The sequence below is a fragment of the Alligator sinensis genome, unplaced genomic scaffold, assembly GCF_000455745.1.
Source record: "Alligator sinensis unplaced genomic scaffold, ASM45574v1 scaffold917_1, whole genome shotgun sequence".
Lineage (NCBI taxonomy): Eukaryota > Metazoa > Chordata > Crocodylia > Alligatoridae > Alligator > Alligator sinensis.
This window is the reverse complement of record NW_005841988.1, coordinates 2,798,952-2,813,810: the sequence shown is the minus strand read 5'-3', so window position 1 is coordinate 2,813,810 and position 14,859 is coordinate 2,798,952. Positions and strand designations below refer to the sequence as shown.

General features: G+C 42.0%; 1 protein-coding gene across 4 annotated transcripts in view; it reads right to left on the bottom strand.

Annotated features, from left to right (window-relative positions):
- The window catches only part of PSIP1 (PC4 and SFRS1 interacting protein 1), a 49,398-nt gene that overhangs the window by 32,463 nt on the left and 2,076 nt on the right, over nucleotides 1-14,859 (bottom strand). For 3 of the 4 annotated variants that reach the window (XM_006021336.3, XM_014518837.2, XM_025201260.1), the window contains exons 3-5: nucleotides 7,653-7,791; nucleotides 4,414-4,527; nucleotides 3,195-3,299 (exon numbers count right to left, since the gene is read on the bottom strand). In XM_006021336.3, coding sequence (XP_006021398.1) covers nucleotides 3,195-3,299; nucleotides 4,414-4,527; nucleotides 7,653-7,791 — 358 coding nt within the window. The remainder of the gene's footprint in view (nucleotides 1-3,194; nucleotides 3,300-4,413; nucleotides 4,528-7,652; nucleotides 7,792-14,859) is intronic. The other variant, XM_006021338.3, reaches the window with a different exon arrangement.

The window sequence follows — 14,859 nt, the reverse complement described above, 5'->3', positions numbered from 1 at the left end:
TACCTTAAGGAAGGGAGCCAGGGGAAAGGCTCCTGTGCCTTCCTGAGACTGGGTCACTGGTCTTCCCCTGCTGCAAGGCTCCCAGAACCTTTCCCCAGCACCTGAGTCCTTTGCTCCCTCTGGGTCAGTGCAGAGGAGTGCCAAAAACAGAGCTATTCCAACCATGTGGGAATGCTCCACTCCTGCCAATCAGCCGACTAATGGGACAGGGGTGGGATCCCATTCTTCCACAGCTCCAAGTTCTAGGTGCTCACCCTTAACATACTTCTAGAAGTGCGGTGCCCAGAACTGGACTCCAGTTGAGGCCTCCCTCACCAATGCCGAATAGAGAGGGAAGAGCACCTCCCTGGATCTGTTGGCCACACATTGGATGATGCATGCCAGAGTTCTGTTTACCCTTTTGGCAACCTCATCACACTGTTGTCTCGTATTCATCTTCTGGTTGATTGTGACCCCCAGATCTTACTCAGATGCTGTTCCAGCCAGTGGACTACCACCCATCATGTATTTATGGTGAGGGTTCTTCCTACCCAGGTGAAGGACTTTTCTACTTCTTGTTTTTAAACCTCATCTGATTTTGTTCTGCCCATGAATCCAGTCTGTTGAGGTAGTCCTGAATCTTTGCCCCATCCTCTGGTGTGCCCGCATTTCCCCACAGCTTGGTATCATCAGATCATTGAGCTTTTCACCCCCTCATCCAAGTATATTAAACAGCATGGGTCCAAGCACCGGATACCACTGGAGACAGGCCTTCCAGGATGAGGTCATCCCATCAATTACAACTTTCTGGGAGTCCACCTACCTCACTGTAGTCTGGTCCAGCCCAGTACCCTCCAGTTTGACTGAGAGAATCTCATGGGAAACAGTCAAAGGCTTTACTGAAATCTAAGTAAATGATGTCAACCTTGTGTCCCCCATCTGGATGGTCAGTTACTTGGTCATAAAAGGACATTGGGTAGATCATGCCTGACTAACCTTTGACAAAGCCATGCTGGTTGCTTCACAACACCCCTTCAGTTGCCAGCTTATGATTGATGGCTTCCTTAAGAAATTTTTCAAAGATTTTAGCCAGGACTGAAGTCAGGCTGACCAGCCTGTAGTCTGCTGGGTCCATCCCTCTTCCCTTTCTTAAAGATAGACACCACATTAGCCCTCTTCCAGTTGTCCAGGACCGCTCCCAAGTTCCACGATTCTTCAAACAGCTTGGCCAGTGGTGCTGCTATAAGCTCAGCCAGTTCTTTCAGGACTCTTGGGTAGACTTGAAAGTGTCCAGGTGTTGTAGGAGATCCCTCACCTGTTCAGGCTGATTTTATGTAATCTGTTGTCTTCCCCACGTTCCTTGGGCTTCTGGTCAGGCTAACAGCTCCTGTTTAGTTTCACAAATACTGACATGAAGTATTTAGTTAGGAGTTCTACCTTTTCCCGGGCGTTGACTGTAGGCTGCCTGCCCCCCAATTCAGTAGGGGTCCCACAGTGGATCTTGATTTTTTCTTGCTTCCTATGTATTTGTAAAACAACTTTGTTGTCTTTTACGTCAGTTGCCAGCTTGATTTCTATGCCTGCCTTAGCTTTCCTTGTCTCGTATCTGCAGGCCCATGCAATACAGATACAGTCCTCTCTGGCAGCTTATCCATTCTTCCACTGCTTATATGCTACTTCTTTCTTTTTCAATAGTTCCCTAACACACTTGTTGAGCCAAGCGGGTCACTTGGTTCTTTTCCTGCTTGTCGTCCGTGTGAGGATGGCCTGTTTTTGAGCTGTGAGAATTGCCTCTTTAAGGAAGCACCACCATTCTTGGACTCCCAAATCCTCCAGTTGCTGTTCACAGAGGTCCTCTTCTACTAGCCTCTTGAGCCTGCCAAAATCTGCCTTCCTGAAATCTAGAACTTCTGTTTTGCTGACTGGTTTCCCAATCTTACGGTGGATGGTGAACCATATCAGGTTGTGATCGCTGTTGCCCAGACCACCACTAATTTTCAGGTCACTTATGATGTCCTCCCTCTTGGCCAGCACCAAATCCAGGGTGGCTTTACCCTTAGTAGGCCCTTCCACAACCCGCATCAGAAACAGGTTGTCTATTGTTGCTAAAAAAATTGGCTGACCTGCTGGACGTGGCCGAGTGGTCCTCCCAACAGATGTCTGAGCCCCTGAAGTCACCCATGACAATCATGTCTCTAGTGTGAGCTCCCCCAGTCAGCTCTCCAGAGAATGCCTGATCACACTCCTCCTCCTTGGAGGAAGGCCTGTAATAGACACCCACCATCAGGTCTCCCTCTCCTGGTCCCCCTTGCATCCTGCCCCAGAGGGTCTCAAAGGACCTTCCCTGTTGTCAGGAATTACCTACAGGGAGGAATACCACTCTTTCACATAGACAGCCACACTGCCTCCCTTCTTCCCAACCCGATCCTTCCTGTACAGCCTGTAGCCCTCAATATTGACTAGCCAATCGTGTGCATCATCCCATCAGGTCTCTGTCAACCCAATCAGACAGAAATCCTCGTAAGCAAGAAGGAGCACCAGTTCCTCCCGTTTGGTTCCCATACTTCTGGCATTCCAATAAAAGCACCCGAGTTACTTCTGGTCATCTCAGGTTTTCTGTTATACCACCTGTGTCTCAAGATGTTAGTACTTATCTGGACGTTCATTGCTTGAGTGCCTTCCCATGCGTCATTGTGGCTAGAGGATTCATGCACAGCAGTGGAGCCTTCTCCCCAACATGCCTAGTTTAAAGCCCTCCTCCTCAAGTCGGCAACTCTCGTAGCGAAGAGCTTCTTTCCTCTGCTTGTGAGATGAATACCATCTGTTGCATGTAGACTGCTGTAGTTAAACCGCGTATCAAGGGCAAGGTTTCCAAAGCCCATTCAGTGACACCATCTCTGAAGCCTCCTAAGTAATTCCCAACTAGTATGATGATTTGCAAAAGTATATTAATTTTTCAATATGGTGTAAGTGAAGAATATACATTTTGCCTGCCAAAATAGACTAGATAATTATGGATTAAGCACCAAAGTCTCGCTCGTTTAATGTTAATGAGATTTAACTCTCAGAGAGCTGAATGTGTGTCTGAAGACACAGGTACAAAACCTCTGTTAGACATCTGTTGCACTTTCTAATATGTACACCTTAATACTACAAAAAACATTTAAGTTTAAACGAAGTTTCTTTGAAAAGAAAGAGAAAGATATACCACATACTTCATTACTAGGTTTTTCTGAAGGGACATCATCTTCCTTGGTAGCACCAGTTTCTTTTTCTTCTGTTTCACCTTCCAAGGGTAAATTATCCTGTTTAGCGGGTAACTGTAAAAGGAAGAGAATGCAGCTTAACATCCCAATTTATATTACTCAATCTATAAATGTGGAAAAGGCAGAAACAGAACAGCCTCTAGATACCTGTATCAGGCTGCTTCCCAGCCTTAGTTTAAATAATTTAATGAACAGGTGATTTTTAAGTTAATGGACTATCATCAGCTTGGAATCTAGTAATTTTCCAGAAGTGAGAAAAAGATAATTCAGTTATCACACCAACTATTCCTGTGTATATTTTGCTGTTTTATAATGGCATTTATTAAAAAAAGCACACATAATTCAAAATATATAGAACTCTCATGCTGTAATGTCAAAAAAGTTGAACACAACACACAGCACTTGACTACAAAGGGGATAGTGAAACCAACTGCACAGTGATGTTAAATGCACAGGGTGATGAAAACGGGGAAAAAAAAAAAATCCTCCTACCCTTTAAAAGGCATTATTTGTAATATCAATAGATTAGAAATTTCAGAAAGAAATACAGTTTCCAAAATCTATTGTGTCCTCTTTAAATTAACTCATTTTTAAGATTTAATATTTTACCATTGTTTATAACCTTGCACCTGCACAGCAAAAAAAGTGAAACCCTATGTGAAAACAATAGCGTACAGGATGTTGATGGTAATTCTGACACAAGGCTAAATCAATATAAACAAGCATCAAATCCATTTACCTGTATCTAAACTAAGAGACTATGCTGGTTTAAATAGATTAAAAAAGATCTAGTTAAATCTTTTTTCTAGTCTAGACAAGGCCTAACATTTGTTGCAAATGTATTCTCCTGTAAAGAAAAGCACAAATTAAGGGGGGAAGGGAGGGGACACCTATTTGTTTACAATATTAAATGACCCTTGAAGAAGCAGCACCAAGCCTGAATGTAGGTCTTTACAAATACATTTTTATTTGAAAGAATAAACATATTTGTAAGGAATTGGGTTTAAAATTTAGATACAGCAGCCTAAGAGACAAGATCAATGTTCATGCCTGAAAAAGAAAGTTACAACAAGGCACTGCTCATTTAAAGTAAGCATGTACAACTGCCAAATTCACAACTCAAAAGATTTCCCAGAGAGAATACAAGCAGCTTAATTTAGTTGCCTACTTTAGGAACTGCAGTCTTTCTCCTTTTCGACCCTTTTTCTTCATTATTCTCCATAGGCTCTTGAGAGCTTTCTTGAACTGTTTCTTTAACACCACTGTTAACAGCTGGATGGGACTAAGACAAAAAAAATTACCAGAAGTTTTCAAACCTGACTGGAATAATAAACTTTATAAATCTGCACTGTTATAAAACAACTAAAAAGCAATCAACTAAAATTAGCTGTCAGTGCTCAGCAAACAAACAAGTTGTCACTTTCAGGAAACGTGTAGGGACAAAAAGAAATGTCTTTGATATTTCCCATAAAGGTCAAAGGCTAGCACTAGAAGCATGGATTTAGATAACAGGAAGAAGGAACAGTCTTTGCCTTTAACTCCATTTTTCTCAGGCTAACTTTACAGATGAATCTCACTCGTGTCTCGTCCTCTGAACAAAAATGGTACAACTCCCCAAATTTATGATTCCTTCTCCCCGGAGAGTGATTTTAGAGCAGAGCTGAAGTTCCCACTACTAGCAGCTGCAAGACACCTGCTGCCCCCTGAATATCAAATCTAGGGAAAAAAAAGAGTGCAAGAGAATTCTGCGAAAAACACAAATGTAGACTATCAGCTCTATGCAAACAGTTTGCAAATCACCCTTGTCACTCCTAAAATCTGCCTGACAGCTCCACCAGGATGTCCCACTGCCTCTGAAGCTCAACATGACCAAAAAAAATTCTCCTCAAGCTTTGCTTTGCCTTGCCCCCCCCCAGCTTTCTTAGTTACTATTATCTTCCCTATTGCAAGCCAATGACCTGGTAGTCATCTTAACTGCTGTCTAGATCTTCACAGGCTGCCTGCATCTCAGTCTCGCCTCTTCCTTTTTATCATCCTTAAGATACAGCCTTTCCTTTCTAAACACAGATAAAGATCTTGCCTAGCTTTGACAGATGCAGTTCTAGCCCACATCAAACCACTGCTAAAAATCATTTCCCAGATTGTCACTCAGACCATATTATCTCCCTAATGACTCCCCATTCTCCACATAAAACTACTTAAATCTTAATTTTCATAGCCTTTCACCAACACCTTTCATCCTATCCCCACTTACGTCCCTCATTCAATCTGTTATCAACATTCAAACAAGCACTAATGTGCTTGAATACCCCCATAAAGCTAGCAAGTGCTTGTCTTTGAGATCCATTCCTAAAACGCTCACCATAAATACGCCTACAAAAAGAAAACTTTGACAAAAAGTGAGCAGCTGCTCTATCAAGACTACTGCCTATCAGGATAATAAGAATTGTCTTTTATTCCTTATGTGCTCCCGGTCTGTATCCACGTGCTGTCTCGTGTTGTTAGACGACATTTTTGGGAAAAAGACTCTACCCCTATTTGCACAGGATTGTATAGATCTCTCTTCCTGTGGGCTGAACCTGAGCAATAATGAATCCTGAAAAAAGATCAATAGGGCTAGCTGGCAGAAAAGCTTTGCTTTAGATCAAGTGAGTTTATGGTATATTTTTCAGGTTTTGTCCATATGAAATGCAGTCAGCTAGTTATTTAGACCTGATCCTCTTCAGCATTCTTCAGGAAACTGTTACAAGTTAAATTTTCCAAGGGCTTAGCCTCCTATACACAGATCTTTCAGCAGAGATGGTCAAGACGGTATGAAGATATTTAATGTGGAAAATCAACACCACCGTGTAAAGAATAATTGCCCAATTTAACAGCATTACTTGATTCTGTAAAAACTGGCTTGCAGGTGGAGACAGGATATTAGGGGCTTAAGTCTATTTGCTTTAATAGCTGAAGTCACCACTACCAGGAAAGTTATCTTCTCTGTAAGAATGAACCTTCAAGCTCACAGAAACAGCAGTTCAAAATGACCTTTCATTTGACTGAATTTATAAAAGAGCGGGGGAGAGGGTTTAATTTCTTTCTTTGTGGGAGGTAGGTAGACTAGCATGTATCAACGCCACATGATTCAGATGGCAAAGGCCTGTGCAGACACTGGCTGTCCTCCATCTTCTCTAGGCATGTCTTGTATGGCAGAGCCCACTCCCACACGTGGAGCTTATTGGAACAAACTAGCACTTCTTCCAATCACTTGTGAAGAGTTTCATTTTACTAGGTACAGTAGACATGAAATGGTATCTGCCCTAACCGGATTGGAATCCACATACAGAACAAGTGGCCAATTTTCCTGGGTTTCGATTAAATATATGAGCTTTCAATCTTTGAATGGATACATCTTTTCAAGGTTTTCAAGAGGAGACTGGACAGTCACCTCGCTGGGGTCACTTGACCCCAGTTGTCTTCCTGCCTAGAGCGGGGGGGCTGGACCTGATGATCTGCAAGGTCCCTTCCAGCCCCTAACAATCTATGAATCTTTCCCCTCAGTTTGCAAAGGAGATCAAGAGAAGAGAATCATTGGCAAACATGAGGGACTTGATCAATGGCTGTATGTAACAGCTTTCATAGGTTAGATGCAGGGATAAAAGACTAGAATACAACACTGCTCCCAACTACTAAAGCATGAAGACAGCACAAGAGAAAGGGAAATGGTATCCTAGGTTTGTGGGTTTGCAACTGGTAGAGCAAACAAACAGGGGAGTTTGAGCAGGATTTATCCTAGCAAGGAAGGAGCAGTCCCTCTTCATCAAGGTACATTAAGTTCAGTTTGCATGGTCTGTATAGGTACTGTGTTTGTGCCATGATATCAGGAGGCTGTCTTCATCTGTAGCATAGAGCACACAGTATTCTTCCTAAGATATGAGTATGTTTTAACAAATTCCTTGCCGCTGCACACAGGTGGTTAGCCATGTTATTCTGAGGTCAGACCAAAGACAAGGCAAGGAGGCACTTCAGAGATTAACTGGTTCAAGGAGGCATGAAGCTTTTGTAGGCAGTTTTCTTTGTCAGATACCAGGAATGACTCAACCGGTGAAGCACATGAAAGCACATGCTTCTTTGAACCAGTTAGTCTCTACAGGTGTCACCCTGCCCTACCTTGTCTTCCCCAGTGCAGCAACCAAGGCATCAGTAGCACCCTTGACACTCCTACTTTTGTACCAACCAATTCTAACCTATACTAACCACTATCACAGTCTGACCTGTAATTGAACACAGCCATAACATTTATCCCATCATCTGAGCTATTGCATTACATTTCACAATGGCCAGACAATGCATACTACTTGACCAAATTAGACCAGAATATCTTGTAGACATTAGTAAGCTATACATATAAAAATCAGTTACCTGCTGATGAGAGAATTTCACTTTGGGGTTGTTGTCAATTTCCCATAACCCTTCATTAAAGCCTTTTCTTTTATTTGGTTTGCCATATTTATCTTTGTTTTCAGAATAAGGAAATATGTCCTTTGGTCCCAAAAATGCCCTAGAAGAGGTGAAAAAAATGTTAAGAGAAATACTTTTTCTACTCCAGTATCACAATCTTTAATATTGCCCAAAACATGTGCAGATATAGTATAAAGGGAAAAAAAATCACTACCAAGGTATCTAAAGTAATAAAAGGTGTAAGAAATCAAGAAATGAGACAACTAAGAGTCCTTAAATCTTAAAAATGGGATTTGAGATGCTAGGTAAGTTACAGACATTAGTTTGAGTTGAAGAACTACAGTAGTCCATTCAGGACCTTTTTCTATAGGGTCAGAGTCAAATAATAAGCAATACTACTTTTTCTAAGTTAGACTTGGGAGAACAAAGTAAAAAAGGTCCATTTCAATGTTGTGCTTTACACTGCAAAATATTAAAACTGGTGTAGTGCCTGAAGACTGGAAGAAGGCCAGTGTGGTGCCTATCTTCAAGAAAGGGAGGAAAGTGGATCCGGCTAACTATAGGCCCATCAGCCTGACTTCTATCCCGGGGAAGATCTTAGAAAAGTTTATTAAAGAGGCCATCCTTAATGGACTGGCCGACGCCAACATCTTAAGGGATAGCCAGCACGGGTTTGTTGTGGGTAGTTCTTGCTTGACCAATCTCATTTCCTTCTACGACCAGGTGACCTATCACCTGGACAAGGAAGAAGAGATTGATGTCATATATCTTGACTTCAAAAAAGCCTTCGATCTGGTGTCCCATGATCGCCTCTTGGAGAAACTGGCCAATTGTCGCCTTGGGTCCTCCAATGGTAGAAGAAGCTGCTATTATTGAAAACAGAAGGAAAGAATGGGATAAGAGGCAGTCCCAGCTCCCTTTTGAAACTCCCCCTCCCCGACAGTGTCCTGGACTGTGCCCACTCAAGACCAAATGGTAAGGTGCACATTGGTGTTCAACGCTGATAAATGCAAGGTTCTCCACCTTGGGGGGAAAAAAACCCACCGCATCCTTATAGGCTCAGCAGTGCTATGTTGGCTAGCACTATGGAAGAAAGAGACTTAGGGGTCATCATTGACCACCAGATGAACATGAGCCTGCAATGCGATGCGGCAGCTAGTAAAGCGACCAAAACGCTGGCTTGCATCCATAGATGCTTCTCAAGCAAATCCCGGGATGTCATTCTCCCCTTGTACTTGGCCTTAGTGAGGCCGCAGCTGGAGTACTGCGTCCAGTTTTGGGCTCCACAATTCAAAAAGGATGTGGAGAAGCTTGAGAGAGTCCAGAGAAGAGCCACGCGCATGATCAGAGGTCAGGGAAGCAGACCCTACGATGACAGGCTGAGAGCCCTGGGGCTCTTTAGCCTGAAAAAGCGCAGGCTCAGGGGTGATCTGATGGCCACCTACAAGTTTATCAGGGGTGACCACCAGTATCTGGGGGAACGTTTGTTCACCAGAGCGCCCCAAGGGATGACGAGGTCGAATGGTCACAAACTACTTCAAGACCGTTTCAGGCTGGACATAAGGAAGAATTTCTTTACTGTCTGAGCCCCCAAGGTCTGGAACAGCCTGCCACCGGAGGTGGTTCAAGCTCCTTCATTGAACACCTTCAAGATGAAACTGGATGCTTATCTTGCTGGGATCCTATGACCCCAGCTGACTTCCTGCCCTTTGGGCAGGGGGCTGGACTCGATCTTCCGAGGTCCCTTCCAGCCCTAATGTTTATGAAAACAAATCAAGACTTCTCTTGCATTCATATTCTTGAGGGTTACATTTCTTAAGAGGGAATGAGTCTGCTGGTAAAGTGTCAATCAGCTGGTATTCCTAGCCAGGGAAGCACATGGAAACCGAGTTTGCTACTTGGTGGTGGAGGAAGCCTGGGATCATGATTCAGGGCTCCCCCTGTACCAGCAATATGGCAGCGCCAGGAACTGATCCCTAATCCCAGTCTGGCCTCCTGCATGCACATGTAACACGGCAGAAGGCATCAGATCCCACCCTGCCTTGAATTTAGATGTCTGTCAGTGACCACAGCCATTGCTCGTCTCCCACCACGTGTGGCCAATGGGTCTCTTGATGGCAGGCCCCACCCATGTCCCTACCCCCAAATTCTTAGCTATTTTAGGAGTCCTGCAGGCTGGGTGAAACTGCAGGCCAGATGTTTGACACCCTGATTTATGAATTACTTTAAGTACATAATTCACTTACTGTAGTGAACCAGCAGAAAGATAATGGCAAATCTCTACAAGCAGATGCGACTAACATTTGGTTAAAATATGAATAACAGATAGCAATACATTACTAATTAACAGGTACCATTTCATGCCTCATTGGTTTTTAGATGGAAAGGCATCAATAGAAGACAAAACTATTTAAAAACCCGCTGTAATGCAAGAGGCATGTCCTGTTCTTTGCAAAGCAGGCAATTATACTTTAAATTTCACTGTAGCATGCAAAGAAATCTACAAATGTATGAAATTTAGCAAGCAGACTCTTGCTACTTTTTGGTAAATTGCAAAACTACAGTGCACTAAATTACACTGCACAATGAGAGAGAGATTTAAAGTTCTAGAGAAAAAAAATTCTAAGAGATTGTTTAAAGAAACCTCCAAAGACACTATTATTGTAACATGGAATTTACCATGCAACCAACTAGACTTCAGCCATATTTATTTTTTGTGACAGTGTCTAAGAGCAAGTTTTCAAAAAAAATGAAGTATCTTTTAGCTTAAGTCTAACTTTCAAGCAATTTGGCACTTAGGCCCCTAGTCATATTGAAAATAAACAAAGTTTCTATTCAGGAAGGTACTTACTGCCAATCCCCATTTGTCACCTATTGCTAATAATTGGTAAGTAATTCAGATACTTAAGTACTATCACCTACTGTCATCGTTTACTTTGTATACATGTACTCTGGTTAAATGTATAGAAAGTGATGAAGGGGAAGTACCTGTTAAAGTGTCGTTTTTAGAATCAGTCAGTTAGTTTTAGGGCCATCATTAGAGGCCTTGAAAATAAGAGCGTGCTGCACTAAAACCAGCTACATCCCATAATTTTTAAAGCGGTTTCAAACCAGGGTGCTGTGATGCAGGTGCTGCTGCCACGGCAACATCCAGGCAAAACTGCCCCCCACCCACTTCTCCTTGCATTTGGGCTGTGATCAGCCTGAAGCAGGCAGGAATTGGGCTGCTGCAGGCTGGACAGGCCCGTCCAATGCTCCCCCCACAAAGAGGCGCACAGGACAGTTATACCCATGCATTTCTACTTTTGGGAGGAACATACAGGGCACTGCACAGGCTGCAGCAGCAGGTTTTAGGTTTATCATAGTCTGACTGCAGCAGGAGAGTGTGCATGTGCCACAGCTCCTTCAGACTAGCTGTGAAGCAGATGCACAAGGAGGCAGCAGAACCCAGTTGAGAAGCACTGAGTTAAGCTGAAGCAGGACCGGCAACAGTTCTCATCTAGAAATGTTACCACATTCAAAAAGAGTGGTAGAGGGGTGCCCTGTCCCTGAAATGGTGAAAACCACTGTTCTATTATCAGCCCTGAAACTATTAATTGCTGTCATTCTTGAGGCTTTTAACAGTTTAAAGAAACTTATATTGTAGCACTAACAGTGCAAGTAAGCACTAACAGAATCACTGGGATAATAGGGCTGGGAGGAACCTCAAGAGATCATCTAATCAACCATCTGCTCAAGTCAGAAGCTTCTCCACAAACTATCCCAACCACGTGTTTGTGTAACTTAGGGGTCTGGGGCAGTTGAGGACCACTATTTCCAGGGGCATATGGAGCCAGACAGGCAAACTGCTATGGCAGAAAGGGGCAGTCCTGCCTGCATGAGGTTTATCAGATTAAAAAAAAAGAAAACAAAATAATATCAGTCTTTACCTTGAAAGAGAATAACCTAAACTTAGTACATAAACTGGATTAGTTTAAAAGGAAAACTGGTGACCAGAACAATAAAAAGGCAGGGGGGAATATAAAACTACTCTATCTAGACACCCAATAAACAGAACTAGACAACATCACATAACTTTCATTCTTGCTCAGTTTAAAGCATACAACCAAAGAGTTAGTGTCGCTCCATCTCAGTGGTGTCTGATGCAACAAAAAAGTACTTGAATCACAGACTGAAAGTCTACATGAAGAATTGATAGGGACTTACCTAAATCATGGTGGAAGTTTGTAGTATAGCTGCATTTTAAAACTCGTTCTTTTCACTGCATACCCCCCACGCCCCCAGTGTGGCAAAAAACCCCCACAGCAGTGGCTTTCTTGGCCACTCAGCAGCAGGAAGGGGTGTGCAGCAAACAACTGAGATTAAAGGAATCGCTATGCCACAAACTTCTGCCACAATTTAGCTAAGTCCCTAAGAATAGATACTGCACTGCTGGATACTAAGGAGGCAGTGGGGCAACAGCAATTTGGCAAGCAAGAAAAGCTGATTTAAGACCATTTTGACTCATCAAAATATCAGTGTGAACCAAGGTACAGTAGTATCAATTACAAACATTTTATATTATGTGTTTATACAGTCACCCCATCCATTAGGACCGTCTAACAAGAAGAATGGACTCAATAGGTTGCTGGTATAAATGTTTTTGAAATGGGGTGCCACTAAATTCAGAAAGGTTATGGAGGGCTGCCGTGACTGTAAAGAGATTGATAACCACTGGCCTATCCTGTACTTAAAAAAAACCCCAAAAACTTCCAATGATGGCTATCCCACAATATCTTTCAGTAATCTAAAGCCAATCCTTAACCGCTCTCAGAATTAGAAAGTTCTTCCAAATATCCAACTTAAATTTCCCGTCTAAGACCATTGCTTTTTGTCCTGTCTCCTGTGGACAGAGAAGTCCGCCATCATCTTTCTGATATTTAAAACTCAATAGCCCATCCCTCCCTCAGTTCTCTTCTCCAGGCTACCCATCTCAGTTCTTCCAAAGTTTTCTTGTGCACTGAATTTCTTAGGAGTCAAATAACTTGTGTTGCTCTCTGCTAGACTCTCTTCAAATTTGTTCACGTTTTTTTTGAAGCTTAGAATCCTAAGCCAGACAGCACTCCAGCTGAGGCTTCACCACAGCTGAATTGTATGAAACACTCATTTCCCATGACTTGCATATGAGATTCGTGGTAATACATCCCTGTTTGCCACTGGCTTTTTGGAAGCAATAGTACACTGTTGACTCATAGTCAGCTTGTCTTTTTCTGCAGATTTGAAGCATTGCCAGCAATACCCTAATTCATATTTGTACAATCAATTGCTCCTTCCTAAGTGAAATACTATGCAGGCTCATTAAGTACACAGTACTGTCAGTATTGTAATATAAACAGTCCCCAAACTGACTTGTTCCTGTCATTTTCAAAACTTCTAAGAGCAGTTCCAAAACTAATTATTAGAAGCCTTGAAAATGACAGGAACAGGTCAGTATTGCGGCCACTTCTATTGCAGTACTATATATTTAACGAGCAAAGTTTACATCACCATTTCCCAACCTTTCTAGCCCCACAGCACACTTACCTAAATAAAAAAGCACCGTGGCACACTGGACACAGGGGGTGGGGGGAGGGACAAGACACGGCCAGCTGGACGGTATTTTGGGCTGGAGCCAAACTCCACGTCTGTCTGTGTCTGCAGCAGCAGCAGGCGGGGGGCATGGCTCCAGCCCAAAATGCTGCAGCACACCTGGACATGCCATGGCACATTGGTTGGGAAATGCTGGTTTACATTAAGTTTAGGTAAGCGCATAGATATTTCTTCAGGCCCAAAGCTATTAACTTAAATGGAGAGCTGTATCCTTTAAAGAAGAGGAACAAAAAAAACCACAAAAGAGCAAATGAACAAATGAATGATATTTCACAAGACAGAAAAGAAATAGAATGATGGTATTATAAATGCACAGCTATCCCAACAAGGACTGTGGTTCCACTGCACAGTACCTAGCGCGCGCGCACAGAAAGAAATAGTTCTTGCTCCAAAGAGGTTTGAATCAAATTTTAAAAATATACAAGAGTACAGCAAAACAGAACAAAAAGGCTCTGAGCCAGTAAAAAGATCTATATAGGCGAAAAGTGACAACAGTGACACTTACCTGAACTAAACATGTATACAAACTTGTCAGGCCCAAGTTATTTAAGTACAAAAGAGAGACCAAGTCAGCGTAGATTGCTAATGCATGTTTTCTTTACCTTATAATATTCTTATTTATTTATTTTTACACATTTATAAGCCTCATAATATTTTGAAAAGGTTTTCAAATTTGTGCTTTTCTTCCTCTGAAGAAATTTAACAGCAATAAAAAGTACCCCTTACAAAAGAATAAAAATATTCAAGAATTATTTTCAAGTCTTATATACCAAAACTAGCTTTCAACTGGCTATCTACATATCCTCCACCAGTAGTTTTCAACGTTTTTAAACTTGAGGCACTCCTTGGAAAATGCTAACTCTGTTATTGTAGGTTAGCGATTCTTCACCAAGGCACCTTGGGGTACTTTGAGATCATTTCAAGGGTGCCACACAACATTAACGTGCTAGGTGTGCAAGCATGATTCACAAAATAAACCCAGAGATTTTGAGTAGGAATCCACTGTGCTAAAAACATGTTTCCCTGTTGTGCTCTTTCTGAGTTTTTTGTGACAGAAAAACTACTCTTTTGTAGTCAAGAAACAAATGAAAACTAAGGCCCAAGAAATGAGACTACTCACAAATATATAGTACATTTAAGTTGCTGTGTAATTACCAGTTAACAGTTTTCAAGATAGGAGATTAGAAATAGCATGTGCTTTTAAAACAACATCATAATTCCAGTTCTTCTAAAGTCTATTTCAAAACGCTTGTGTTGCTAACATTTTACCTGGATATTTCACAGAGCAACAGTCATGAAACTAAAGGGATCAAGAACTTACAGAAGAGACATAATTGACTACTTTGTCTCTTTTTAAAAGAATAATGCTCAGTAATACACAAAAATTGTATATACTGTAATTTCAAGCTTTATTGCAAATATCTTTTTCCTTAAGGACAAAATAAAGAATAATATCATCTAAGGATAAAAGTTATATACATAAGGAGGAAAGGAAATACTGTATCTTCTCCCACATATAGCACACCTCATATTTTATTTT